The 27042-nt window shown below is 45.9% G+C and overlaps 1 protein-coding gene across 1 annotated transcript; it reads left to right on the top strand.

The window, feature by feature from the left end:
• Positions 1–52: 52 nt before the first annotated feature.
• atg2a (autophagy related 2A) lies at positions 53–27042 on the top strand. The gene is made up of 42 exons (XM_042061970.1): positions 53–572; positions 1079–1241; positions 1450–1599; positions 3446–3548; positions 4555–4693; positions 4824–5042; positions 5554–5653; positions 5979–6128; positions 6339–6472; positions 6972–7047; positions 7300–7552; positions 7738–7879; positions 8210–8308; positions 8918–9070; positions 9340–9661; positions 9945–10032; positions 10171–10333; positions 10541–10683; positions 11733–11863; positions 12289–12440; positions 12726–12876; positions 12993–13177; positions 13421–13501; positions 13596–13702; positions 13875–13967; positions 14297–14367; positions 14642–14718; positions 14887–15057; positions 15283–15406; positions 15586–15812; positions 16173–16405; positions 16640–16775; positions 18046–18264; positions 18453–18554; positions 18664–18748; positions 19076–19229; positions 19989–20058; positions 20298–20380; positions 20627–20748; positions 21137–21291; positions 21596–21748; positions 24708–27042. Exons 1-42 carry the CDS (start codon positions 402–404, stop codon positions 24942–24944), a joined length of 6087 nt encoding a protein of 2028 aa, XP_041917904.1. The 5' UTR covers positions 53–401; the 3' UTR covers positions 24945–27042.

A 27042-nucleotide genomic window follows, 5' to 3' on the forward strand; every position in this document is an offset into this window, starting at 1 on the left:
ACGACGGCTCTGACGTTATGACGTACCTCCACTAGTTCCATCACTTGGCTAGTGTATGAAAACAATAAACAACCTCGGCCACAGAAAAAACGCCAGAGGACCTGTCGCTCCGTTTCGACCTGAATTTGGTACGGGACACACGGAGACGACCATAGACAAAGACTGTAAAGTCCCATGAGGAAGTAACGGACTCTCCTGACAAGATTTTGTGAAATTTTAGTGTCTTCAGGAGAGGAAGTTACGGGTTACCCCCTTCCTTAGCTCTAACGAGCTAGCAACCCGACCCTTTGCTCGTCGTTATCGGTCCACTTTGTTTTGTTTGTTATGCAGTTACCGGAGGTCTCTTCTCGTACACGTTCTCCGCCACCTTTTCGCTTCCTTACCCCCACTTCTCTGGCCCTATGTCTCGGTGGCTCTTCCCCTGGTCGGGCTCAATAAAGAAACGGGCCTGTCGATACCTTCTTCAACATTATCTCGGGCACTACTTGCAAGAGCGACTGAGTTTGGACCAGCTTACTCTCGACCTGTACAATGGCAGCGGGGTCATCAAAGAAATCAACCTCGATGTATGGGTAAGTTATCAGTATCGGGTCCTGGCAGGCTTGCTAGAAGCCGTTTGCTCGCAAGTAAGCACGGCATCCTAGCTATCTAGCTAACTGAGGAACGTAAACTAGCTGTGCGCTAGGCAGCTTCTTTCCAAGAAGATTTCGCAACCAAGGACTCTATGAAAACCAGTCTTAAAAGCTACGGCTGTGTCATGTTATTTCAGAGCATATGTGTTCGCGGTAAAATGGTGTGAGCATATTACATGACATACTTAGAAGACAGTTCTGTGATTGGGTTGTGATGATTATTGCTGGGTGCTAAATAACGTTAGCCAGCTAGCGGATTGTTTTGCTCTCCAGATAACGTTAACCGCCCTGTACCTTATCTACTAGCCCTTTAGCGTTATGGATGTGGTGTACGGTCTGTATTTCTTTAAGGAATGTCTCCAAGGTCCCTCCTAGTTTCTCCTCTCACGGCCTCGTTACTTTCTTTATAAACTTGTGCTCATGTTGTGAACGCCCTAACGTTACAGGCGGTGAACGAGTTGTTGGAGTCCCTCGGGGCTCCGTTGGAGATTTTGGAAGGCTTTGTCAGCAGCATCGCCGTGACTATACCGTGGGCCGCGCTGGTCACAGACCACTGCATCCTTGAAGTCACCGGTTTACAAATCACATGTCGCCCCAAGTACAGAACAGGTGAGAACATGTCACCTCCACAGGCGACATGGGACATTGGTTTGACTTATGGGCTGAAACTTTGCTTTGTTGTACACACTTGATGTGAAGGTGGATAACTGTAACTCTGTGCACGGTCAATTCTCTCGCCTCTGTCACTCCCAAAATAAAATGTAGTGCTTCTTTGGCGTGTTAAGCTGATGTAATTGGTGCGTGTGTGTGAATATAGGAGGAGGATGGGACTCTCAGGGCTGGTCCTCCTGCATGACATCCAGCATGCAGCTGGCCCAGGAGTGCCTGAAGGACCCGCCAGAGGCATCCGAAGAGCCGCCTGCACCTTTGGAGGGTCTGGAGATGTTTGCACAAACCATCGAGACAGGTGTGTGTGTGTGTGTGCGTGGATATGTGAGCTGATGAGGCAGCTGTAAGTATAAGTATATATACTTTTTTGATCCCGTGAGGGAAATTTGGTCTCTGCATTTAACCCAATCGGTGAATTAGTGAAACGCACACAGTGAACACACAGTGAGGTGAAGCACACACTAATCCCGGCGCAGTGAGCTGTCTGCTACAACGGTGGCGCTCGGGGAGCAGTGAGGGGTGCCTTGCTCAAGGGCACTTCAGCCGCGGCCCACTGGTCGGGGCTCGAACCGGCAACCCTCCGGTTACAAGTCCAGAGTGCTAACCAGTGGGCCACGGCTGCCCTGTGGGGTGACAGGTGTCTGCATGTTTGGTACTGTGCACGGTCAAAGCACCCTTGTCTTTGTTTGATGTCATATCATATGTAGATCATTGACACAACTAGTAATATGTTGTCTATCTTGTGTGTGTGTGTGTGTGTGTGTGTGTGTGTGTGCACTATGATCAAAGAAAGTTGAGGTTTTCTCTGAAGCTATATGTGTGTTCCACAGAGATGGGAAGTAACAAAGTGCAAATGCTTAAGTAGAATTTTCAGGTATCTGTACTTTTGTTTTAAGGCATTTGAGGTGAGTTATGCCAAAAAATAAGCCTAGTCTGTTCACTCATAAACTTCATACACACAATACTCGTTAAAAACAGCTCTTAGAAGATGCTTGCCCATTGTGATGTCTTGACGCCCAACACTCTCTCTGCAACAGAGACATGAAACTGTCCCAACAGAGATATGGGAAATGTATTGTGCTGCGAGACATTTCAACTGGATAAGTCCTTATTTCCTCTTCGCTTCCTTCCTGCGTTATCTTAAATCTTTGTGATGAGTGGTCTTGCCTGGTCTTGGAATACAAAAAAGCCCACGAGTCCCAACCATTGAAACAAGCAAATTGTGTACGTTTGCTCCCACCCACGTTAACATTTAACATAACTTCAATCACTTCACTCATTTCTTGAAGAACCGTTCCAACTGCTGCTTAGCTTGGCTTATTTGTCAGCTAGATGTTTGATGTCATGTATCCTACTGTAAAATCCAAAGTTGACAAAAGACCAAGTTACAAACCTGCCAGAAAACATGGGATACTAAACCTGGCCACAATAAAACTCAAATGTTAAGCTTCGGTATGTGGTGAAATGGCACCTAATCCCCACTTGTTGTCTGACAAACAGGGCTTCAAACCAGATTTGCAATGACACTCATGGCAAGTTTGTGCAAATTGGGATTGGTTACAGCCATAGCGGCCCAGTAACTGAGGGCCTTTCCATTGCACTTTAAACACACTTCTCTCAAACAAGCATCTAAGAGAGACGCAGTGGGCACACTACACTTTGCTACAACGGAGGTCTCTCTTTAGCTAATAGCCGCTCTATATCATCCGAAGGCGTTCACTCTGCTGAAAGAGTATTTTAGCCAATTCAGCTTGATGTTCTAAATAAAGCAGCCACAAATACATCGTTTCTAAACAGAGAATATTTTAATCGTTGTAATAATAAAAGAAAAAAAAAATTATTAACCGGTTACCATTAAAAAAGTAAATAGTAATAGTAAAAAGTTCTTTGTTCTGATTTTGTTCCTAGCAGTCTATCATTTGTTTCTGGTTTTTGTTCCATGAACCGGTTCAAAGCCTTGCTCTGGATCCACCTTTAACACACACTTTTTACCATGTACACACCTATCAACTCTACACATACACACATCAACTCTACACACACACTCAATCTGCACACACCCAGATGATTTCCTTGCATACTGTCACTCTTGCACCTTCTGTGTAACACACATGGTCTTCTCTCACATTCTCTGTTTCATTTAGTGCTGCGGCGGATCAAAGTTACCTTCCTGGACACCATCGTCCGGATCGAACACCATCCCCTGGACGCCGAGTCTGGGGTTGCCTTAGAGATGAACATCAAACGGTAAGACACACGCACACGCTCACGCACACGCACACACACACACACACACACGCACAGTTTCTTTCACACTTTCAGGAAGTTAAATAGTCCTGTCCTGAACTTGACCCTGCTGCCTTGAGCAAGCAACTCCATTTTAGTTGTAAGGAGACTAAGTGCCATTGCTGCTAACTTTGTCATGATCGCATTTCGCTGAGGATTGAAGTTGGCTACCCTCAAATCAACACATACACACACACACACACACACACACACACACACACACACACACACGCACGCACTCTGACTCTTGTAGAGGGTCATCACAGAAGCACGATGATGACACAGGGGAGGGCGGCTGCTTTCAAACAGTTTACATGAGCTGATGATGACCAGATTTGTTTAGTACACCAACAATGGACTGATTCAGACATGCTGTATGATTCTTACACAACTCAAGCACAAACACAAGCCCAACACTGAGCTTTCGCCATTGCACTTCCTTATCAAGTATCAGGCCCAGCAGACAATGTATTTACACTACTGTTATGTCCTTTGGGGACTTGCTGCTCATGTAGCCTTACTCTCAAAAACAAACAAGTAAATAAAATCAAGAAATGTAGGAGTACAGAAATAAATTCACCCCCAGGAGCCTAAATCTGCTGACCCTTTCCACCTCAGCACCACTGATGTGGATGGTCTGGTGCTCCCCTGCTTGCTGTCTCCTGTAGTCCACCGTCATCTCTTTTGTTTAGCTGACATTTAGTGAGAGGTTGTTGCCAGAGCACCAGTTAGCTAGCTATTATAATATTATAATCATTATAAACATGATTTTATAGATGATTTTGTATCAGCTTGTTTTGTTTTGATTTTGTATCAGCTTGTTTTGACTTGTTCCCCTTGATTGACCCCTTATGCTGAAACGGAATGGACTGTGTTCATTGGCTCTTGGTTAAAAACACTGTGCCTTTGTATCTTTGTGTTGTCTGTTTCTGTGTGCGCTGCCCCTGGGTGCTCTGTGGTACTGCAGGCTGGACTACTGTGATGAGGCAGTGAGGGACTCCAGTCAAACGGTGCCTGTAGACATCCACCAGCCACCTGCCTTCTTACACAAGATCCTCCAGCTCAGTGCAGTTCAGCTGTTCTATGAGAAGATGGGAGGACCTCGGGTAAACACACACACACTTTGACATCCTTGTGCATTCATAAACACATCATTTGGTTAGTGCTATTGTGGATGAGCATAGCCACATGACCTAAAGCCAAACTAGCTGCTTAATGTGTGTCACTGCCCCTCAGGATTTGATTGCTGATGATCCCGTGGAGGAAGATACGAAAGAGGAGGGAGATGATGATGAGGAGGAGGAGGAGGACGAAGAGGAGGAGGATGATGAGGTTGACGAAGGCCCCAGGGCGCCCTTTCACCCCCCCAGCCAGCCTCTGTTGATTGGCAGCTGCTCTGGCTTCATGGAGACCACAGTTAAAATCAAGCAGAATGACATGTTGCCTGGACCCAAGGTAAGTGGGTCTGTGTGTATGTGTGTGTGTGTGTGTGTTTGAAAGAGAGTGTGTGTGAGTGGTGGGGGTGTGTGTGATGTGAGTCAATGGATCTCTTTACATTACTGCCTTTCTGCCTTTCCCACTCTTTCTTCTCTATCTGTCTATTTTTCTCCTCTCCCTTTCTCTGTCCCCCTCTCCTCTGTGTCCCCCTTGCTTCCCTTTCGGTCACCTCTACTCAATCCCTTTCTCCATTTCTCCCTCTCTCTCTCCTCTGTCTCTCCCATCTCTCCCCCCCTCTCCTCCTCTCTCTCTCCTCTGTCTCTCCCATCTCTCCCCCCCTCTCCTTTGCTCTATCTCTCTCTCCCTCTCCTCCTCTCTCTCCCATCTCTCTCTCCCTCTCCTTCTCTCTCTCTTCTTCCCTCTCCTCCTCTCCCTCCCTCTCTCTCTCCCTCTCCCTTTCCTCCTCCTCTCTCCATCTCTCCCTCCCTCTCCTCCTCTCTCTCTCTCCATCTCTCCCTCACTCTCTCAGCTGGAGTTGGATGGGAAAGTGGGCTGCCTGCACCTCTTTCTCAGCCCTGACCAGATCACTGACCTGACCAGCCTGCTCGAGGCCCTCTGCATTGAGACAGGTGACCCAGTACAAGGCCTCTCACTTGTCTCCATAGAAACTAGGGATGGTAGTGGCTGTGGGGGCAGTGCAATGCTCTCTGATGCTCTGTCCAGTGTCCCTAGTACCCTCAGTTGCCTGGGAGACTATCCTCAGTATTTTCAGTAAACAATAAAAGCATTACGAGGGTCCAAGGGTTACTTGATTACATACTCTATCAGATCAGTTGTAGAGATGTTGGTGATGCTGTGTTTTCATACTGGATATTGGATGGATTTTATCCCTAGTGACCTGTGTCTCTGTGTGTGTGTGTGTGTGTGTGTGTGTGTGTGTGTGTGTGTCTGTAGAGTCTGTGGGGGTGTGTGGTGGTCGTAGTCGCCCACTGGGAACTGAGGATCTACGAGTGATTGAGGAAGACCTCAACAAACAGCTTAGCACGGAGAACTACGCTCCAGAACTTGATGAAGAACCGTTCCTCACAGGCCGGGAGAATGGAGGTTAGTGTGTGTGTGTGTGTGTGTGTGTGTGTGTGTGTGTGTGAGTGCATGTGTGTTGAGTTAATCAGATACTGTATGTTTCCAGTGATTTTTGATGTCTTTTATTGGGAAGGACATGAGATGAGTGTATTATTTTTGCATTTTGTGCTTGTATACTACGTATGTGTATGCTGTATGTGTATGAACGTGTGTGTGTTTGTGTGTGTGCAGAGATGTTCTACTCCATGGGGCCTGGCATGAGCAGCAGTGTGTTATCTGCACGTTCAGGCAGTGAGTTCTCAGACAGCGATATGGAGTCGTCCACACACAGCCAACAGAGTTTTACGCACCCTCTCTCTCCACAGGTCAGTGCGTGTGTGTGTGTGTGTTTGAACTAATATAACTAACTTTCTTTACAGTGCAATTATGTGAAATGAATTGCGATATTGATAGTTGATGATAATAGTACAGCATTTTAAAATGAAATGAAAAACATGCATTTGAGAAAGTAGCAGAAATGTAAAATGATATATTGTTTAGCCCCTGTTAGCCTCTGTCGTATCAGTCATCACCACTGGGTCTTTTCAAACATGTAAGTCCAGGAAGCATCGTCGCAATAATCTGCTGGCTGTGAACTTGCTGATGATGCTAATAAAAATAGCAGTATCATATAAAGAACATAATGTTCAGATGACTCTGTCATTACCAAGTCAACGATTAGATCATGACTGCACTAACAAAGCCCATGAAGAGACGGATCCTATCAAGGATCCTATCAAATCCTACCAAAACTAAACTGCTATGTGTCATAACCTGGAGTAATCTTTTGTGTGTGTGTGTGTGTGTGTGTGTGTGTGTCTACAGGGTATGCTGAACTGTCCCAGACGTTATCCTGTAGCAGGATCCTTATCATCTCTGCCCCAATATAACCGGCCACCAGGTACACACACACTCACACATGGAAGCACAAACCAAACTGATTTAAATGAGTTAGCTTCACAATTAGCTTCCTGGTTGTCTAGGCCCATGAGATTTAGTAGATGTTGGGCTAGCATGAGAGGGAGAGTTCATGTTTCTTAAGTAAGAATTCATACCCTTTTAAAACCCTGTATATGCTGCTCCAACGCAGCACAATGCATTATGGGAATCCCACCCTGTCATGCATATGTAACTGCTCTCTCTCCCATGATAGGTCGATCCTCAGGTGGCAGCAAATCGCAGCCCCTGAAGCCAGATGCTTTGCTCCGCCTGACCTTGGGCGGGGTCACACTGACACTGCTGGAGCAGAACCCGCCCCCTGGGCCAGACGGAGAGCCCTCATTGGCTGCGGTCTCAGAGGTGTTCTTTAAAGAGTTGGCCTTCTTTAGAGACAGCATGTTCAGTGAAAGAGACTTCCATCACCTCAGAGCAGGATTTAGCAGAGCCTGCCCACACTCACACATCAGGTACGCACTTACAGATCGGGTGCACACACTCACACACTCACACACACAGTACCTTAGAGCACCTTAGGGGTTCTGCAGTCATACATCAAGTATGAGATGATAGTACTTGATAATAGTCTTTTGATATAAATAGTTTTTTTGTTGTCTTCTTTGTGTGTGTGTGTGTGTGTGTGTGTGTGTGTTAGGCTGACGGGAGCAGCCATGCAGATATCGTGTGAGATGCGGAGTGCTGGGCGACACACACGTGCGGTGACCTCCGACCTGTCCTTCAGCAGACTGGAGCTGCTCGAGTGTCTATGGGAAAGCACAGGACCTCAGTACACAGAGGTACACTCACACTCTCACACTCAATCAATTTCAATATACAGAGGTGTACACACACATACAGAAACACACATACAAACCAGCCTGGAACAGCTGGAGTATACCGAGATAGAGGCTGTCTTGTTAGTTCACCTTCAAAAAGCTAGATAGATAGATACTTTATTGATCCCCAGGGGAAATTCTAGTTCAAAAGCTAGTTGGTCTGTGTCTATTTGTGTAATTGTGTGCATGTGTATGTGAGTTCATGTGTGTATAATAATGGCGTGTGTGTGTCCATGTGTATAACTGTGTGTGTGTGTGTAACTGTGTGTAAATGTGTGTGTTCCTTGGCAGCTCATCCAGTTCCAGACGGCAGGCCTGTTCACTGTGGGAGCCACCGCCCGACCCTGTGCTCAGATCCATCACAGCCTCTCGGAGAGGAACACGCGCAAGGTAGCACGCACGCACGCAACATTAGAGAAACTAGCATGTTGTTCACAGCATGTCTGTCACATGGGGCTCTAATTTAAATGGCAGACAACAAGCAAATTTTCCATGAAATTTCTCTATCTAACTCTAACTCTAACTATAGCAGTCCTGTGGCATGCGGGAGCATTGGGAGCTGACACATCATTGTTTGCGATGACTGTCTTGCCCATGGTGTTAAATTTGCTAATTGACTTAAGACTTAAGGCTTTGCCCTTAGCTCACCATTCAAATTAGGAGCCATGGTGGTAATCAGCGTGTTATTGTGTTTTCTTACTTGTGTCAGTCAATGAATCCCGTAAACCTATTAATAGCGTTAAACAGGTGCATGGCACCAGCATGACACTGGTAGGAATACACCATCTCAACAAAAGTATTTTTAAAGGTATACAGTTTGAATTTCTGTCAAATTAATTTACAATGTGGAAGTGTAAACAGTCTGCTGTGAAATTTGACTGTTTTAGCAGACACATTCTATGTCCCCTCAACACGGCAACGTGCGATTTCCGACTGCTTTTACCTTGGAGAGTCATACATATATATATATTTGTTGTCACTTTTGATTTGTGTGTGTAGGGAGCGAAACAGCGTGTGTTGCACAGAGAGAGTGTGTTGCGTATAGAACTCGGGGAACTGACTGCTGAGCTGGATCTTGACATCATCGGCCGCCTGGACTGTATCAGCCAATCACTGAGCTCCACTGATTCCCATTCACCCACAAAAACGCAGGTGAGCGTACCATCGACATCTGACACGATCTTGACCTCTAAAAGTCACATGAACTCAGTCTCTTGCCATAAATACTGTCAGACGTGGAAAGTACAGTGGTTGATGATCAACGTTCAGGGGAATAATCTGTAATGTTTCAAGGCAATAATATATACGGTCCTTCCTGGCCCAGTTAGACAGAAAGGGTCACTTTTTCTCTCTTCCACGGCCTTGTCTTCTTCATCTCCTTTTCTCTGTCTGTCTGTCTGTCTGTCTGTCTGTCTTTGCAGACTCAGTGTATAGAGCAGCGCTCCTCCCTCTCTCTCCTCTCTCCTCACGCGGTCCTCAAGATTCGTTTCCCTATCCCTGACCTCCGACCCCCGGAGGAGCGGCGACCTATGACCCAGCGGGCGGTGAGGAGCGAGACCCTAAAGCTGGAGGTGTCGCATCTGGAGATCCAAACCCAGTCGGGCCTGTCCGATCCGCCAGCGGACGCACACAAGCACTCACGCGCCAGAGCGTACGCAGACACACACACGCCGCCCAATTCAGACTCCCATACAGACCTCAACCTCAGCACGCTGTTTGAAGCCACCTTCAGTGACCTGCACGGTATGTGTGTGTGTATACTATATATATATTATATATATATATATATATATATACAGATTCGGAAGACTGTTTGTTTGTTAAGGTTCAGACTAGTTACTTCATGTACATGTAGTACATGTACTCATGTACTGTACTCTCTCTCCCTCTTTCTCTCTCCTCTTTTTCTTTCTCTCCCTCTCTCTCTCTCTCTCTCTCTCTCTCTCTCTCTCTCTCTCTCTCTCTCTCTCTCTCTCTCTCTCTCTCTCTCTCTCTCTCTCTGCTTTGCCTCTTGTCTCTGTCTCAGGTGTGTATGAGGGGTGGGAAGGTGGATCGTTCCCCTGCATCCGTGTGCAGAAGAGCCCAGACCAGCAGAATCCTGATGCCATCCCCAGGTGTGTGTGTGTCTTTGTGTGTGTGTGTGTGTCTTTGTGTGTATATGGAAATGGGTAGTATATAAAATAGTATATATGTTCTAAGATATGTAGAACTCACTGAAGAGGATCTCTCACTCCATGGCTGTCTCTCTGTAGGATCTCTGTGCGTGTGCGGGGCAATGTCAGCGCTGAGGCTGTAGTGGGTGGGGTTCTCCAGGACCTGGGTTTGGGTTCCATGTCTCTGGAGAACCCGTGTGAGATGCACGAGAAGAACAGCTCACCATTCTCATCTAACCGCACCATGTTTGAGACTGAAGAGGTACCTGCAACACACACACACACACACACACACACACACACACACAGACAGACATACCCTGTTACTCACATAACCTTCATAGGCACATCTGCCTTGACTGGCCTCTGTTTTCAGCCTATGGCTCAACTCAATATGTGTGCTAGTTTCCACTCATACAGTATCGGCTTTTTCACCCTTTTGTCTTCCCTCCCACTCAACCCCTCTCAGATGGTCATCCCAGCAGATCCAGAGGAGATGCGTGTGTTTCAGGAGCAGTGTGTGTCAGAGAGTCAGTGTGTGGTGGACATCGTACTGCCCACCGCCTACATCTTGCTGCCCAGCAAAGAGGCCTTCAACAGCGTTTACAACAGGTAACCTTCAAGCCTTCACCTGGACGTCACTTCATACCCATAAAGCCTCAAGGAGAATGTGTCTTCATCTTCTACAGAATTGTATAAATGACCTCCGATCACAGCAGATTACTTTCGGAGCATTTACAGTTGATTGCATTTACCTGCTCTACATTGGTTATGATAAAAAAAAAAAAAATGCTTTTAAGAATCCCAATTACAGCTAGAAGATAAGTATTTTATCCACACTGTACTTATAACACTGGCCTTTTCACAGAAATTATATGAATGGCCTTTTACAGAGCTCTTTATTGGGGGGTCTGATTGTGATCCGTAGTGTTCTTGTTGTTGCTTAGAGGCCTCGTAGAGGGTTAAACAGACCTTGGGCAGCAGAGTAGGGCTGGCTAGGCCCTGCCAAAAGGGCTGAAGGTGGGAGAGAGAAGGGTTTCGGAGTCTCAGGAGTATTTCTGGGTACTGAGGATTGCCGACACAGGAATTGGGAGGGTGTACTGGCCAAGGTGTCTGCCAAGATGTCTACATGGCTATTACAGGAGCTATCCTACAAGACTAGGGTTCTGGTTACAAATCACCTAGCTGTGTCACTGGTCCATACTATGGCATGAACTGGTAAAATGCCTTCTTGCCATTTAACATTGTGTATAACATCACATAAGAAACTGACAAAGACAATGTATGATGGAATGTTAGACCTCTCCCTGTTTCTATCTATCCCTCTCTCTTTCTCTCTCCATTTCCCCCCTCTTGATATGGGAGCCTATCTATCTCTCAGTGTTAATAATGTCTTGCTGATAGGGGAGCACCTCTCAGAATGAATGATGACTTGTACGGTATATATGGGAGCGTCTGATGCTTGTGTGATTTATCACTGAGGGGTTGGGTGTTGGGTGTGTGGTGTGAAACAGAGGAGCTGGGGTTTCTGATTTCTTATTAATTTGAGGATTTGATTGGTTGTCTGTGTTTCTGGATGCTCCAATGCATTCCATGTAGTAATGTAAAGGCTTGAGTAGAGGTTCAGTGAACTAAGTGTTTTAAACGTCTCTCTCTCTCAGGATAAATAACGACTTGTTGATGTGGGAGCCTCCTGTGGCGCCTCCTGCTGACCCAGAGCGGCCGCAGGCCCCCGCATTCCGCTCCACTCGGGACGACGAGTTCCAGCTCTGCAAATCAGCTTTCAGACTCGGTCAGACTCTGCCACAGTACACAGTGCCACCCAGTCCCATGCACTTGCACTTGCACCAGTCTGTGCGCCTGTTGCAGATGCAGTTACATCCTCAGTTGATCTGACAATTAGTTTCAAATCATCCTATATTCCAATCACATGTCCGAGATGTTTCAGTCCAACCATCCAATAGCATCTCAGAATTCGTGTCATCCTCGACTTACTCTTTGCGGTCACACATACACCTAATTCATCTATCCATGCAAACATAATGTCCCTACGTCACAACTCCGTATAAAGTTTCTCACTGCATACATAATGTCCCTACATCATGACTCCTTATAGAGTTTCTCACTGCTCTAGCATGCATAACGTCCCTACATCATGACTCCTTATAGAGTTTCTCACAGTTTTTTGCAATCACATTTGTATATGTGTCTCTGTAGACTCTGACTCTGACGAAGAGGACCAGTTCTACTCTGCCAAAGAATCAGCCCGTCGGAAGAAGTCCTTGTCCTGCCCTGAGCACACCCTCAGCCTGCTGTGCCTCACTGTGCTAATAGGCAAGGGGCGTGTCCAGGCCATGACGGACAGCAAGGTGAGCCAATCCACTCATCTTGTCACCACTCTGAGATGTATCCACATGCCTTCTATGAGAACTTGTGTGAAGGGCTGTCTGTAGGTTGAAACCTTTGAGTGTGTCTTGCAAGTTTAAAAAAAAGTTATGAGCAATGGACAACCCACTAAAGTCACATTGTAGTATAGAGACTCGGAAGAGAGAAACCCAATTCTTGTGATTCTGAAAAAAGAACCAAACTGTAAGTCCGTCACTTGACTCTTCTCTATCTCTCATGTGTGGTGCCCTCCTCCCTCTCCCCATCAGAACGAAGCCGGCCGCAAGGTGGAACTGAGTCACGGAGAGCTCATCCTGGATGTGGAGGGGGGGAAGATGTTCAGCGTGACGCAGCATCAGAACACCCCCCATCTCAACTTCCTAACACTAGAGAGCAGGAGGGTGGAGCTACACCATAGAGGTGAGGCCAGAGGTCACGCTTCAGGAGGCGTTGCCATGGCAACGTGGAGATTAGGCAAGTCTAATTTTGCCCCATTTAAAATCCATCTCTCTCTCTCTCTGTCTCTCTCTGTGTAGCGGTTGTACCTGACTCCCCCCTCCCTGAGAAGTTGGAGATGCCCAGGTTCACAGCCCCTGAACATTTGGACCCTACCATCTGCCCCACAGAGGTGGGGGTGACCAGCGTTGGTGGCCGGGAGACTGGTGTGCAGATGTTGTCCACTGCCATCAAGATCACACTGGACCCACAGAGGAATGTGAAGGTCAGTGCTCAGCCGTTGTCTGTCTGTGTGTTGCATAAGGGGATTATGTGTTTCATAAGTTTGCCACATTTAAATGGGTCTTAAACCGTTGAGACGTATTGGATGTATTTTATGATTTACTTTCACTCGGTAAGACAAATCTCTAGATTGTTTTCATGATCAGATCTCTGTGTGCGTGCGTGTGTGTGTGCGTGCGTGCGTGCGTGTCCCACTGCAACTCACTCTTCTCTCCTCTTTATTCAGGAGTTCCTGGTTGCTCTGCGTCTCCATGGCGCCACATTACGACATTACATGGCACTGACCAATCACAGCTGGCATGAGCAGGTAACAGTGTTGGGCTGGATTTGGGGTGTAGGGATGAGTGACCGGTCTGGTCAAAGCTGATTCAGGTAATGACAAACCTATGTGTGTTCCTCAGCTGGTGGATTTCCTGGATGTGGTGGATGATAACATTTTGGGATACACATCCCCTGCTGTGATCACAGTGCTACACACACACCTCGCCACCTGTGCAGTGGACTACAGGTAACACACACCTAGTCTGCTCACACACAAATCCACTGCCAGTAGTGGTAGTAAGTGCTGCTATTTCCTCTCGTCTCTCCAGTCTCTCTATCTTGTAGGCTCTCTCTGTCAGTCCAGAATATTTTTTTGTGTTCCTTCATTTTCCACCCCCGCCCTCTTGTGTCTCTCTCAGGCCCCTGTACCTTCCTCTGCGAGTGCTGTTCACGGCCGAATCCTTCTCTCTGTCCAGCAACATCATTGTGGACACAGCCACTTTCCATCTCAGGTAACTGTGGAGATTTCAATAATGCTGAAGTGAGGGCCAGCTTTTGTGATTAAATGGAGATGCTAGGAGCTCACCTAGGCTACTCTCCATAGCTGTGATTAAATGAAGATGTTAGGAGCTCACCTAGGCTACTCCATAGCTGTGATTAAATGGAGATGTTAGCTCACCTAGGCTACTCTCCATAGCTGGGATTAAATGGAGATGCTAGGAGCTCACCTAGGCTACTCTCCATAGCTGTGATTAAATGGAGATGTTAGCTCACCTAGGCTACTCTCCATAGCTGTGATTGTCTGTGTGTTCACTGGTTTTTATTTGATGTTTTCTTGTAGGTTCATCCTGGATGATTCTGCTCTGTATCTCTCGGACAAGTGTGAGAGTGACACCGTGGATCTGAGGAGAGGTAAAATTCTATTTATTTTTATTTTCGGGACTCAAACCCATAACCTTTGTGGTTACGGCAAGCTAGCCAAGTTTCTTAGCTACTATGCTACCTCCCACCCATTACTCTACCACCCACACAACATAGCTTACTGGCTCTATCTTATTATTAGCTCATTTCCTGCTTCCTGTGTGTGTATTTATTCAATGACATACAGCTTTGTTGGTCTTTGCGGAACAATCTACTCTAACCTGGAACCAAACATTGCATGTTAAATCCATTTGCTCTCTTGTAGATTATGTCTGTGTGTTGGACATTGATCTTTTGGAGTTGGCCATCACCACCTGGAAAGGCGGCAACTCTGGAAAACTGGTAAAGAGCACACGCTCAGAGACACCCATACACACACACACACACACACACAGTCACAAATGGTCAATCATTTATTTTAGTATAGGGATACCCTTGTAAGAAAGAGGAATACTCAACCTCCTCATTGTGTGTGTGTGTGTGTGTGTGTGTGTCCATCTCCATCTCCAGACCCAGCCCTTGTTTGAACTGCGCTGCTCCAATAACGTGGTGCACCTCCACACCTGTGCTGACTCGTGCGCCGCCCTGGTCAACCTGCTGCAGTACCTGGTCGGCCAGGGCGACCTGCATCCCCCGCCCAAACACACGTCCCCCACTGAGATCGCTGGACAGAAGCTTCCGGTAAGGCACGCAAGTTTACATGTGGAAATGTGTCAGATTTTGTTTGTATTGTAAACATGATTATAAAATGATAAATAGATCAAATGAAGTATTGAAATGTAAACGTGAGAAACAGAACATGTGATATTTCATCTGTAGTACTTCACATATTGGTGCTCTGTTGTATGTAAATGTGCCCCTTTTTTATTGGCTGTCGTTATGGTGATGACCCTGTGACCTGTGAAGCTATCAGAAAGCCCCGCCTCCCTTCCACCATGCCCCCCTGCCGAGACGGCTGAAATCAACCAATACGATCTAGCCGATGCCTTGATTGACACAGAGAGGAGCAGAGACGAGAGGCTGGACTCTGGTGAGCTTAACATTTGATCACAAAAATCAGAACATTATTATATGTTTACTGTATGTTTCAGTTTCAGATGAGTCAATCTGTTGGGACTGCCGAATGAAATGTTATCTTCCAAATGCACTTATCAGTGTTGTTGGATTGTTTTCCTCTCTTCTGATTGGCTGTTTGGCTGTGATTGGCAGATTCTCCCACCTCTGTGCCGCGAGCCTCGCCGGTCTCGGTGTACCTGTTCCCGGGGGAGGCCCCTAAGCCACGTCCGGCGGTGCTGGAGGGGGATGACCTGGCGCTGGACGGGGAGGTTGCCACGGCAACAGAGGCGCACGCAGACATGGTGTCTGATGAAGGCTCCGAGGGGTCCACCGACAATGACGACTTCTGCATTCTGGAGGCTCCAGGCATGGGCATCCCGGTAAGTGTGTGTGTGTGTGTGTGTGTGTGTGTGTGTGTTTTTGAGTTTACTGTGGTCTGGTGTGTTGGGGTTTTTTGCTTGCAGTCTTATTTGTGTGTATCTTACTGTAGTTGTTGTGTGTCTTGCTCTGGAGAGTGATTAGTTTGTGTGTGTGTGTGTCTGTGCTATCGTGCGGTTTGCCAGGGTTCTTGTCCACATGTGAATGAGTGTCTCTGTGTCCTCTTGTGTATACTACTTAACATAACACCACTTCATGTCCCCTCACATTTCCCTACTCTCTCTCTCTCTCTCTCTCTCTCTTCTTTCCCTTTCTCTCTCTCTCTCTCTCTCTCTCTCTCTCTCTCTCTGACCGCTCCGTAGCCCCGTGATGGCGAGCCTGTGGTGACCGTGTTGCTTCCGGGCCCCATCCGTGTGAAGGAGGGCTATTTCTCTCGGCCCCGGGGCAGTTCGGATCTGCTGCGTGCCCCGTCGCGCTTCCCGGTGCCCCAGACTCGGCTGGTGCTGAAGGAGATCTCCGGGGTCTGGCACCTGTACGGGGGCAAGGACTTCGGGGGCAAGCCTGCAACACCTCACGCCCACCAACAAACCCAGAGGTACACACCAATGCACACACACCAGCACAGCCAAGAGGACACACGCTCACACACATGCTCGCGCTCTCGCACGCACACACACACACACACACACACACACACACACACACACACACACACACACACACACACACACGCGCTCATACACACACGCACACACACACACACCCCACTGAGCTACATAGTGTAGCATGGGGTGCTGTGTAGTTGTGTAATTATCCTCCTGTCCTATAGGGGTCGCTCTGCTCCAGCTGGTGCTCGTGGTTCGCCCTCGCGCTCCGTGCCTTCCTCCCGTCCCCAGAACTCCTGGCGCTGGCAAGGAGGCAGCGGCCGCCAACACACACTGCTCATGGAGATCCAGCTCACCAAGGTAGCGTGTGTGTGTGTGTAAAGAGAAATTCCTTGTCCACGATTTTCTCCAGCAAGATGAGATATAGGGCTGGGCGATATGGACCAAAATCTGGATATTTTGGGGCTGATTGGCGATATACGATATCGATACGATATTGATATTTCAAATAGAAAGAGCGAAGTGCTTCATATATTCACTCAACACAACAATTATGACAGCCAGTTTTAATTATATTAATTTCAGACTGCTCTAACAGAGCTGTGCAAAAAAGTGTAAACAATAACATATAGGCCTACAATAGGCATAGGCTACAGTTGCTCTGATAAAGCTGTGCAAATAACAAAAGACCAAAAGTTGACCCTGACTGACAACGCAGGCCTACATTGTACTGCACAATGCAATAGGCTATTTTGGGCACAACAATATTGAAAAAACCTGCAGTTTTGTCACACAATGCAGTTTTTTTACCTGTAAGGGTTTGATAGGGCCTAGATGACAAGCAAATGTAGACTATGATGGCCTAGACATGTTGCTATTAACAACAAAAATAGTTTTAAACAATATAACTGAGTCACTCATCAAGAGTGTGATGGACGCTACCGTCGTCGTTGTATGCGTTAATTTTTGCATGTTCCGGTTCGTAAGAAAAATCCCTATGCACGATTGAATGGGGTTTCAGGAATCATAAAAAATTATGCCCTAACTGCTCGCGAGTCGCGTGCATATCCTCTTAATAAAATCAGCGTGTAGGTTGTCTCCCTAAGGACTTTAGATCTGCTACTGTATATCGCTAAACGCAAGCATTCATCAGTGTATTTAAATTAGCTAGGCTATGTAGGCCTACCAAAATGACATTTTACCGTGAGTCGAAGAGCTGTAGCTGCTAAACAGTGTTGTTAAATCTGCGTGTACAAAACCGCTTGGAGCTCGGTCTAGCCGTTGATGTGCCGACGGAATTATAGGCATCAGCACCAACCTCTGATCAAGGTAAACAAAATCTGACTCAGTGTCCGTCATGTTTGAAAGTTTGTAGTGCTGCGAGGGAGAACGTGCACACGCAAGGGGCGCAGTTGAGCAGAGCTGCGGCTATCTGAATGGTCTGAACAGAAGAGCAAGTGGCTTTGATAAAATGGCCCATTATTTGACATAATACCGGTATTACGATATTGTCTCAACTACATATCTTTTTCAAAAATATATCGGTCGTAGTCGTAAGACCGATATATTGCCCAGCCCTAATGAGATATATCTGTTTGTGTGTGTGTGTGTGTATGGCATGTGCCCATAGGTGAGCTTTCAGCACGAGTCGTACGCGGTGACACCCCCCGCAGCGGCCCCAGGTGGGGAGGAGGGGGTGTGTGTGGGCGTCGGGGAGCAGCCGGTGTCTCGGCAGGTGTTCATAGTGCAGGAGCTGGAGGTGCGAGATCGCCTGGCCTCCTCCCAGATCAACAAGTTCCTCTACCTGTACACCAGCGAGAGCATGCCGCGCAGAGCCCACTCTAACATGGTGAACACACACACACACACACACACACACACACACACACAGACACATGCACACAAATATGTGGTTTGACCCTGTCTGACCAGTGAAATGTCTTGGTAAATACACACATATTCTGTTGATATTCTGTGTCCTTTTCGTTGATACACACACACAAACGGTCACTCATCCATAATCTGTGTGTGTTCCAGCTGACGGTGAAGGCGCTGCAGTTGTGCCCAGAGTCAGGACTGGGAGGGCCAGAGTGCTGCCTGAGAGTCAGCCTTCTGCCGCTGAGACTCAACATAGACCAGGTACACACACATACACACACTTCTGATTAGTTGTGTGGGTTATGATGGTCCAACTTCTGCTGTGTATTGTCATGGTGCTCAAGAGGGTTGTGTTTCCTCCATTTCCCAGGATGCCTTGTTCTTCTTAAAAGACTTCTTCAGCAACATGGCGTCTGGAGTGAACCCCTACCTGCCTGTAGACCTGGCGGCTGAAGGTACGAAAGACGCCAAACTTCGCCACTCCACGCCACTCGCTCCCTCTCAGACTCAAACTCAAAGTGCTTTATTAGCATGACTATGACTACAGTGTTGCCAAATCTAGTGTCACGAATGACACAGTAATATCACAAAAGATAGAACAAATAAAAAATAAATCCTAAATAAATAAAATGTATAAAATGCGCAGGTCAACATGAACCTGTAAACATCAAACTCCCTGTCTCTCTCTCTCTCGTCTGTCTGCATTTCTTTTCCTTTCTGTCTGTCTGCATTCATCCCTCATTTTCCTGTCCTCTCTGATGTGACTCTCTGTGTCTCTGTAGTGAAACCTGAAGCTACTCAGAAGCAGCCTGACGACGCAGAGCCTGTTGCTGGGCTGGGCACTGACCTCAGCGCGTCAGTGGAAACGACCTTCAGCGAGCAGAGCTCCTCTTCCGCTGGCTCCTCTACCTCCACTGAGCAGCCAATCTACTTCCGGTAAACAAACCTACATCACCTTTAAGAAGGTCCAATCAGAACCAGATCTCAGTAGAGATGCACCTACATCACCTTTAAGGTCCAATCAGAACCAGATCTCAGTAGAGATGCACCTACATCACCTTTAAGAAGGTCCAATCAGAACCAGATCACAGTAGAGATGCCAAATCAGATCTGTCTCCCACAACCCCCCCTCATTCTTTCTTTCTCTCTCTCTTTCTCATACACTGCAAAAAATGAATTCTAACCAAGTGTTATTGATCTTATATTGAGATTAAAAAATCTATTTGGTATTGTTTTTAGTATGAAAAGACTTACCTAGCGCCCTCTCAAAAGATCATTTTGACTTAATTTAAGAAGACTTTAACTTATTTTAAGGAGTCTTATCAAGACAAATTTGCTCAACGCACTGGCAGACAAATTTGCTTGTTTTTAGGACAAATTTGCTTAACACACTGGCAGACAAATTTGCTTGTTTTCAAGATGAGATGTCTTAAAATAAGTCAATTTTTTTTTAAATTAAGTCAAATGATTTCACAAAAAAGCGCTAGGTAAGTCTCTTCATACTGAAAACAATACCAACTAGTTTTTTTTATCTTGATATAAGATTAATAACACTTTGTTAGATTTTGTTAGATAAGCAGTTTTTGCAGTGTACTCACCTGGATTACCTGTCTTTCTTTCACCCAATATCTCTCTGTTACTCCCTCCCTCTCTCTTCCCCCTCCACTTCCCGTGTTCTGTCTATCATATTTTCAGGGAGTTCCGCTTCACGTCTGAGGTGCCCATCTGGCTGGACTACCAAGGCAAGCATGTGGTCATTGAGCAGGTGAGTGGACTGAAATCAGAACAGTAGTGAAATGTGCTTAATTGCATAAGTGATTTAGCAGGTAAGTGGACTGAAATCAGAACAGTAATAAAATGTGCTTAAATGCATAAGTGATTGTGTGGAGATGTTGTTTATTTCCGTTTCCATCTCTGTGTTCCTTTCTGTTTGTTTTTTTAGAGAATAAACAGAGTACAAGAGCAGAGAGTATTGTGATGTCTGATGTTGATGATGTCCCACAGGGTACCTTTGCGGGCATTCTGATTGGATTAGCCCAGCTGAATTGCTCTGAACTGAAGCTAAAGAGACTCTGCTGTCGACATGGGTAACTTCTCTACCTTCGCTCTTTATTTGTCTCTTCAACCCCTTATTCTCTCTTTTTTTTTTCCTTCTTTCTCTTCTCTGTCCTTATTGAGGCTTGTGTCTGGTGACCACGTCTCTCCCTTATGTCTTATGTAATCATGCTTCTGTGTGGTGATTCAAATGCACTGTTTTGCTATTGAAATCTTGATCAATGATGTAAGTATGTAACAAAGTTAATTTTTTTTGTTGTATGTTTTCCTGTTTGAAGTCTGTTGGGAGTTGATAAGGTGATTCAATACGCTGTGAATGAGTGGCTGACGGACATCAGGAAGAACCAGCTGCCGGGAATTCTGGGAGGTGTAGGCCCCATGCACTCTGTAGTGCAGTTATGTGAGTAGCTTTGATTGTGCTCCACCTGGGCCTCATGAGAGATTTGAGTGTTGGATATAGTATAAAGAGGAAAAAACGCACGCACATCCCGATCTAATCCTGGGTGCTGGACAAAACACTTACGATGAGAGAGAGGGGAAAAAAGTCCGCAACACCAGTATATGCTCCCAAGTTATAGTTTAATTACCGTGACGTTTCGGGCCCACTCAAGCCCTTCGTCTGATGAAGGGCTTGAGTGGGCCCGAAACGTCACGGTAATTAAACTATAACTTGGGAGCATATACTGGTGTTCGATATAGGCTCTGTTGTTGGCTGTAAGTGTGTGTGTGTGTGTGTGTGTGTGTGTGTGTGTAATATATATATATATATTGTCTGTCCCTCTGTCCAGTCCATGGAGTGAGGGATCTGTTCTGGATGCCCATCGAGCAGTACCGACGGGACGGCCGCATTATCCGCGGCCTCCAGAGGGGGGCAGCATCGTTCGGCACATCAACTGCTGCAGCAGCCCTGGAGCTCAGCAACCGCCTGGTGCAGGCCATTCAGGTCATTACACACACACACACACACACATGCATCCACATGTTGACAAACACGAACAGAAACACACACACACACACATGCATCCGCATGTATACCAATACGTACAGAAACACACACAATCACACTCACTCTCTCTCTCTCTCTCACATGCATACACATGTATGCAAATACGCACAGAAACACATACATACCCATTCACAGACATAAACATGCATATGCATATACTGTACATACACTTACACTTGTGTGTGTGTGTATGCACTTAACCTGTGCAAATGCGAACAATGTATGTGTGTGCGTGTTTTAGGCCACAGCTGAGACTGTTTACGATATCCTGTCCCCGACTCCACCCTTGACGCGTTGCATCACAGAAGGACGACCTGCCCCCAGACCCAGACGAACCCCCCAACCTGCCGACCTCAGGGAGGGCGTGGCCAAAGCCTACGACACTGTCAAAGAGGTGAGCACTTCTCATTGTGTGGCCTGGTAGAGATGCACCTGCTAGTCATCAGCAGAGGTGTGCGTGCGTGCGTGTTTGCAGACACTTATGCGTGTGTGACCGAGTGCCTATGGTTGCATATGCATTCTGACTGCCATATAAGGATCGACCGATATGTTTTTTTCAGGGCCGATACCGATATCAATTATTACCAAAACAGGAGGCCGATAACCGATATGTAAAACCGATATGTCAGTTGTCAAAAAGGGGGGTAGATAGTAAAGGTGATATGCTGCAAAAAATCATTCAAAAGCATTTAATTATGCAAACTTTTCTTTCTTCTTTTGATACACGATAATTGTCTATCAACTTGCATCACAAGTGTAAATCCTGTGTATGATGTTAATCCAAGAACTGAGTGATAGCAATTATTTTCATAGACTAGTCCTACACAATGGGCTAGGCCCCTATGTGCTTGTTAAGGGACCTGTCACAAAGAGAATGCTTTGCCATCGTGTGTGTGAGTGCACGAGAGAGGGAGAGGAAGAGGTGCATGTGTGATGGCAAGTGTTACGGTTGAACAGTTTAACAAAACAGTTTTAAAATAGTTCTTGGGCTATTTAAGCATGCAATTTGTGTCCATATGTAGGGTACACTTTGGTGAGTCTAAAAGTCAAGTCAAGTCAAGTTTATTTATATAGCACATTTCATACACAGAGGTCATTCAATGTGCTTTACATAAACAAAACCAAACGATAATAACAAATAAAAGCATAGAAGGGCAATATAGTCAAAGAATAGTTAAAAGGTAAAGATCATAATAAAAAGAAAACATAAAACACAAGGTAAAATAATTTAAAAATAAAGAATAATTAGTAAGCAAAAACAAAGGCAAAAGTAGTAAAAAAAGTAATAAAAGACAAAGTCGAATAATTATCGAGGCAGATTCAGAATTTGTAACTCGGCACAGTTAGCAGAAAGCGTCTGAGAACAGTTTGGTCTTAAGTCTAGATTTAAAACTGGCTACAGTTGGGGCCTTTTTAATGTCATCCGAAAGTTGGTTCCACAGCTGAGCCGCATAGCAGCTAAAAGCTGCTTCACCATGTTTAGTTCTAACTGTAGGTTTTACTAGCAGGTTTTTCACCTGGGACCTGAGAGGACGAGAAGGTGTGTACTGCTGAAGCATGTCTGACAAGTATTTAGGTCCTGCTCCATTTACTGATTTATAAACAAGCAATAGTGCTTTAAAGTCAATTCTGTGACTTACTGGAAGCCAGTGCAAGGACTTAAGAATTGGAGTAATGTGGTCAGTTCTTTTAGTTTTTGTTAGAGTCCTAGCTGCTGCATTTTGTATCACCTGAAGCTGTTTAATAGTCTTTTTAGGAAGGCCTGTGAACAGTCCATTGCAGTAATCAACCCTGCTGGAGATAAATGCATGAATGAGTTTTTCTAAGTCATGTTTTGACATCAGCCCTCTGAGTTTGACAATATTTTTGAGGTGGTAAAAAGCTGATTTAGTTATCGCTTTCATGTGGCTGTTGAAATTTAGATCACTGTCAATTAATACACCAAGGTTTTTAACAGTATCCTTTGCCTTCAACCCTTTTGTGTCAAGGAGAGTGGCAACCCTAAGTCTTTCCTCATTTTTACCAAATATAATTACTTCAGTTTTTTCTTTGTTCAGCTGAAGAAAATTTTGAGACATCCAGGTGTTGATTTGTTCTATACACTGACACATAGATTCAAGAGGACCATAGTTGTTTGGTGATAGAGCTAAGTAAATTTGTGTGTCATCTGCATAGCTATGATATGAAATCAAATTATTTTGAATGATTTGTCCAAGTGGGAGCATATAGAGGTTGAATAATAGTGGCCCCAAGATCGACCCCTGGGGAACACCACAGGTCAAGGACGTTGGTGTTGAGGTACAGTTTCCAATGGCAACAAAGAAGCATGTAAAAGGCACGTTAATAGCCAGCTCAGGCCGCGATTTAGGCTACTTCAGGTCGAATTAAATTACAGCTGGCCCTGGGTGCCTGTAGCCTAGTCTTTTCTGACAGTCCGTTTCAAAAAGGAGCAACTAGACTTTTTGACGTTCGCTATCGCATAATTTAGGACTTGTCCACTATGTAGGCCTAAGGGATAACGTCCGCCGAGGTGTCCCGTTATTCACAATTAATGGACGAGGCGGACGCAAAGAACTCCCGACGCACAGCACCCGAGTTTGTAGGCTAACTAGTAGCCTAGGCTAAACGGCATATCACTAACGTGCATCAATCGGGAATTCGCTAAATGAAGGAAGTGGGTGCTTTACTTACTGATCCGGATCAAAGAGACAATAGCGTCCAAAGTGGTGTTTTTGTAACTTCAGTGTAGATGATTGTGATTCATTGCAACTTCAGCAATGTAAGGTACCTTCCTTATCTTCGAAAAATAGCTCCGTACAGCTGAAGCCCAGTCTACAGTTTGCCTCCTAAACTTGAATCCTAAACTTTCTCTGTGTTCAGTCTTCGATCCTGATTGGCTGCATTCGTGCTAACTAACAAATCAGACGGTGTAGTGGGCGGGACAATGCTCTCGACCACAGAGTAGCAAATGCAGGCAGTGAGACGCTGTACAGACAAAGTAGCGCGTTTCATTCTTTATCCATTTCAATATCGGCTTATCGGTGGGAAAAAAAACGGATACCGATTATTATAAAAAAAATTAAATATCGGCCCGGCCGATAATTGGTCGACCCCTGCTGCCATACCTATGAGCCTGGCTCCTTGGCTTCGCGCTCAAGCTGTGAACTAAGTACCCAGGAGGACTGTGGTTCGTGGCTGGGTGGTTTGACTGCTCTCTCCCCTCGATGTAGTGTGTGAATGTATGTTAACTTAATATGTGTTTAAAGACGGTCAACATGTACATATAACAGTACCTGTGAATGTCTGTTTATCTTTGGTCTAATCAAAGTGTATCGTGTGTGTGTGTGTTGTAGGGTGTGATTGATACAGCGCAGACGCTGTGTGTCGTGGCGTCTCGAGGGCACGAGCAGAAAGGCTTGCCTGGGGCAGTGGGCGGAGTCCTGCGGCAGATCCCGCCCACTGTGGTGCGGCCTCTGATTGTGGCGTCGGAGGCCACCTCCAACTTGCTGGGTGGCATGCGGAACCAAATCAAGCCGGACGCGCGCAAGGAGGACTTCTTAAAGTGGCGCACAGAGGAAGGGCAGGAGTGAGTGAGTGAGTGAGGGAGGGACAGACAGAGAGAAACAGCGGTGGCACAGTGGATGGACATCATATGGATGAAGTCTAATGTTACTGTAGAGGACTTCGCCTGTGTGTGTGTGTGTGTGTGGTCTTAGACAAAGTATGTGGTTTGTTTGTCATGGGAAAAGCATCATGAAGCTGCATGCATGCTTGTGTGCGTGTATGTGTGTGTATGTGCGTGTTGGTTTCTGTGTGTGTGTGTGTGTGTGTGTGTGTGTGTGTTTGCGCATTGTTGTGTGTGTTTGCAAGGTAGGGGAGGAGTCTATATCAATGCAAAAACAAACTTGCAAAGACAAACCACTACGGTATGAGTGAGAGCCAGTATTCTTTGGAAGCTTCCATATGTGTAGAACATGTCGCACACAAACACACGCACGCACACATACACTTGCTCTCTTGTCTTTGTGATTTTAATATTAGAGCGTTTTGCTGACCTGACTGACACCAGAGATTTGGTGTATTACATTTTATGTCTGTCTGTACCTCTGGTTTAGTATGTGTGTGCGTGAGTGTGTGTGTGCTTGAGTGTGCGTGTGCGCGTGCTTATATTTGTGTGTGTCAGCATGTGTGTCTGTCTGTATAAAAAGTCACTGTAGTGGTGGCCTTTCTGTAGAACATGATGCCAGTGTGTGTCTGTCATCTCCTCTCAAACCTTGCCTATCTTGTGTGCCATAAGTGTGTATGTGTGTGTGTGAGTCTGTCTGTCTGTCTGTCTGTCTGTCTGTCTAACTAGCTGCCGCCCCATCTCAGTGTGTTGAGTGTTTTTGTTCAAGCTTCCTCTGAGAGCCAGTAATGCAGCATTGTTCTACACTAACCCCAGATGCCGGGATTTAGGGCTTAAAACGTGACTTTATGGCTAGCTGACACTCATACTCACCTCTCAGCCATTTGCTCAGCTGTTGTTCGCTTTGTGTCAGCCACGTGAATGTTAGCAGTTAGCTATCTTGTCTGATAGCGGTGATTCATTTGAAGGTCCTCTCCGAGATCTATATCTGCTAGGCACTGGCTAGGCATCTCATCTGTGTCTATTACACGATAACGTGTCTTCATCTACTACAACACTTTTAGATCTCTGCTGCTCATCCAGTATTTGTCTGCTAAGTGTGTTTGTAAACACTGTTCCACATCAACTGACTTCTAAATGTCTGGTTAGCATCTTCTCCATGTGTGCTACACGTCTGATTAGCATCCTCTACTTGTTTGCTATACATTTGGTTAGCATCCTCTCCATGTCTACTTACATGTTTGGTTAGCATATCCCCCCTCAAGTGTGCTTAACATCTTGTTAGCATGTTAGCCACATCTGCTAAATGTGTATTTGGTGCATTTCACTTGTGTCCCCTATGCGTTAGCTTCTGTAAAGTTTGCTTGCATAGCAACTGAGTCTAGACATGCACCAGACCAGGGCCGCATCCGTCCCGGACCCCTACCCACCCCCCCACCCTCCACACTGGCCCGCACTGGCTCTCTCTGACTCACTTGCCTTGCCTTCTTTGGTTTGTTTTGATTTAGTTATCTTATTTTTCAAACCCAATACCTTTTTGTCTTTTATTTTGTAATTATGAGTTAACTCTTGTTGGTAACTTTTAGTAATCATATTCATGTATCTCTTTTACTCTGTATGTATGTGTGTGTGTGTGTGTGTGTGTGACCCCTTGTGTGTGTGACCCCTTGTGTGGAGGTCAAGGGGTGTTTTTACTTCTTTATTTTTTCTGAGTTGATGTTTTACATTTTTATCTCAATATGTGTAAGGGAAGTGTGCGTGTGCGTGCGTGTGCGTGTGTGTGTGTGTGTGTGTGTGTGTTTGTGCGTGTGTGTGCGTGTGTGTGTTAGTGAGAAAGAGAGTGAGTAAGTTGGTTGAGCATGTTTGCATAGTTGTCTCTACAGAGTGTTTGGTAGAGAGATTGTGTGTGTGTGTGTGTGTGTGTGTGTGTGTGTGTCTCACTCGTCCGCGTGTTTTGTGTAATTATTACTCTTATCAGAGGCTGTAAGAATGACCTGTACAATACCAAGACAATGTGTAAACAAAACTTAATACAAAAATAAAACATGTACATTATAAAAAGA

The sequence above is a fragment of the Alosa sapidissima genome, chromosome 14 (genome assembly GCF_018492685.1).
Source record: "Alosa sapidissima isolate fAloSap1 chromosome 14, fAloSap1.pri, whole genome shotgun sequence".
Taxonomy (NCBI): Eukaryota; Metazoa; Chordata; class Actinopteri; order Clupeiformes; family Clupeidae; genus Alosa; species Alosa sapidissima.

Excerpts from the sequence above, each read along its gene's own strand:
- atg2a (XM_042061970.1), top strand. The coding sequence starts at position 402 with ATGTCTCGGTGGCTCTTCCCCTGGTCGGGCTCAATAAAGAAACGGGCC. Across the intron at positions 6,129-6,338 it reads CACAGGCCGGGAGAATGGAG|AGATGTTCTACTCCATGGGG; the intron begins GTTAGTGTGTGT and ends GTGTGTGTGCAG. Across the intron at positions 15,407-15,585 it reads AGACGAGAGGCTGGACTCTG|ATTCTCCCACCTCTGTGCCG; the intron begins GTGAGCTTAACA and ends TGTGATTGGCAG.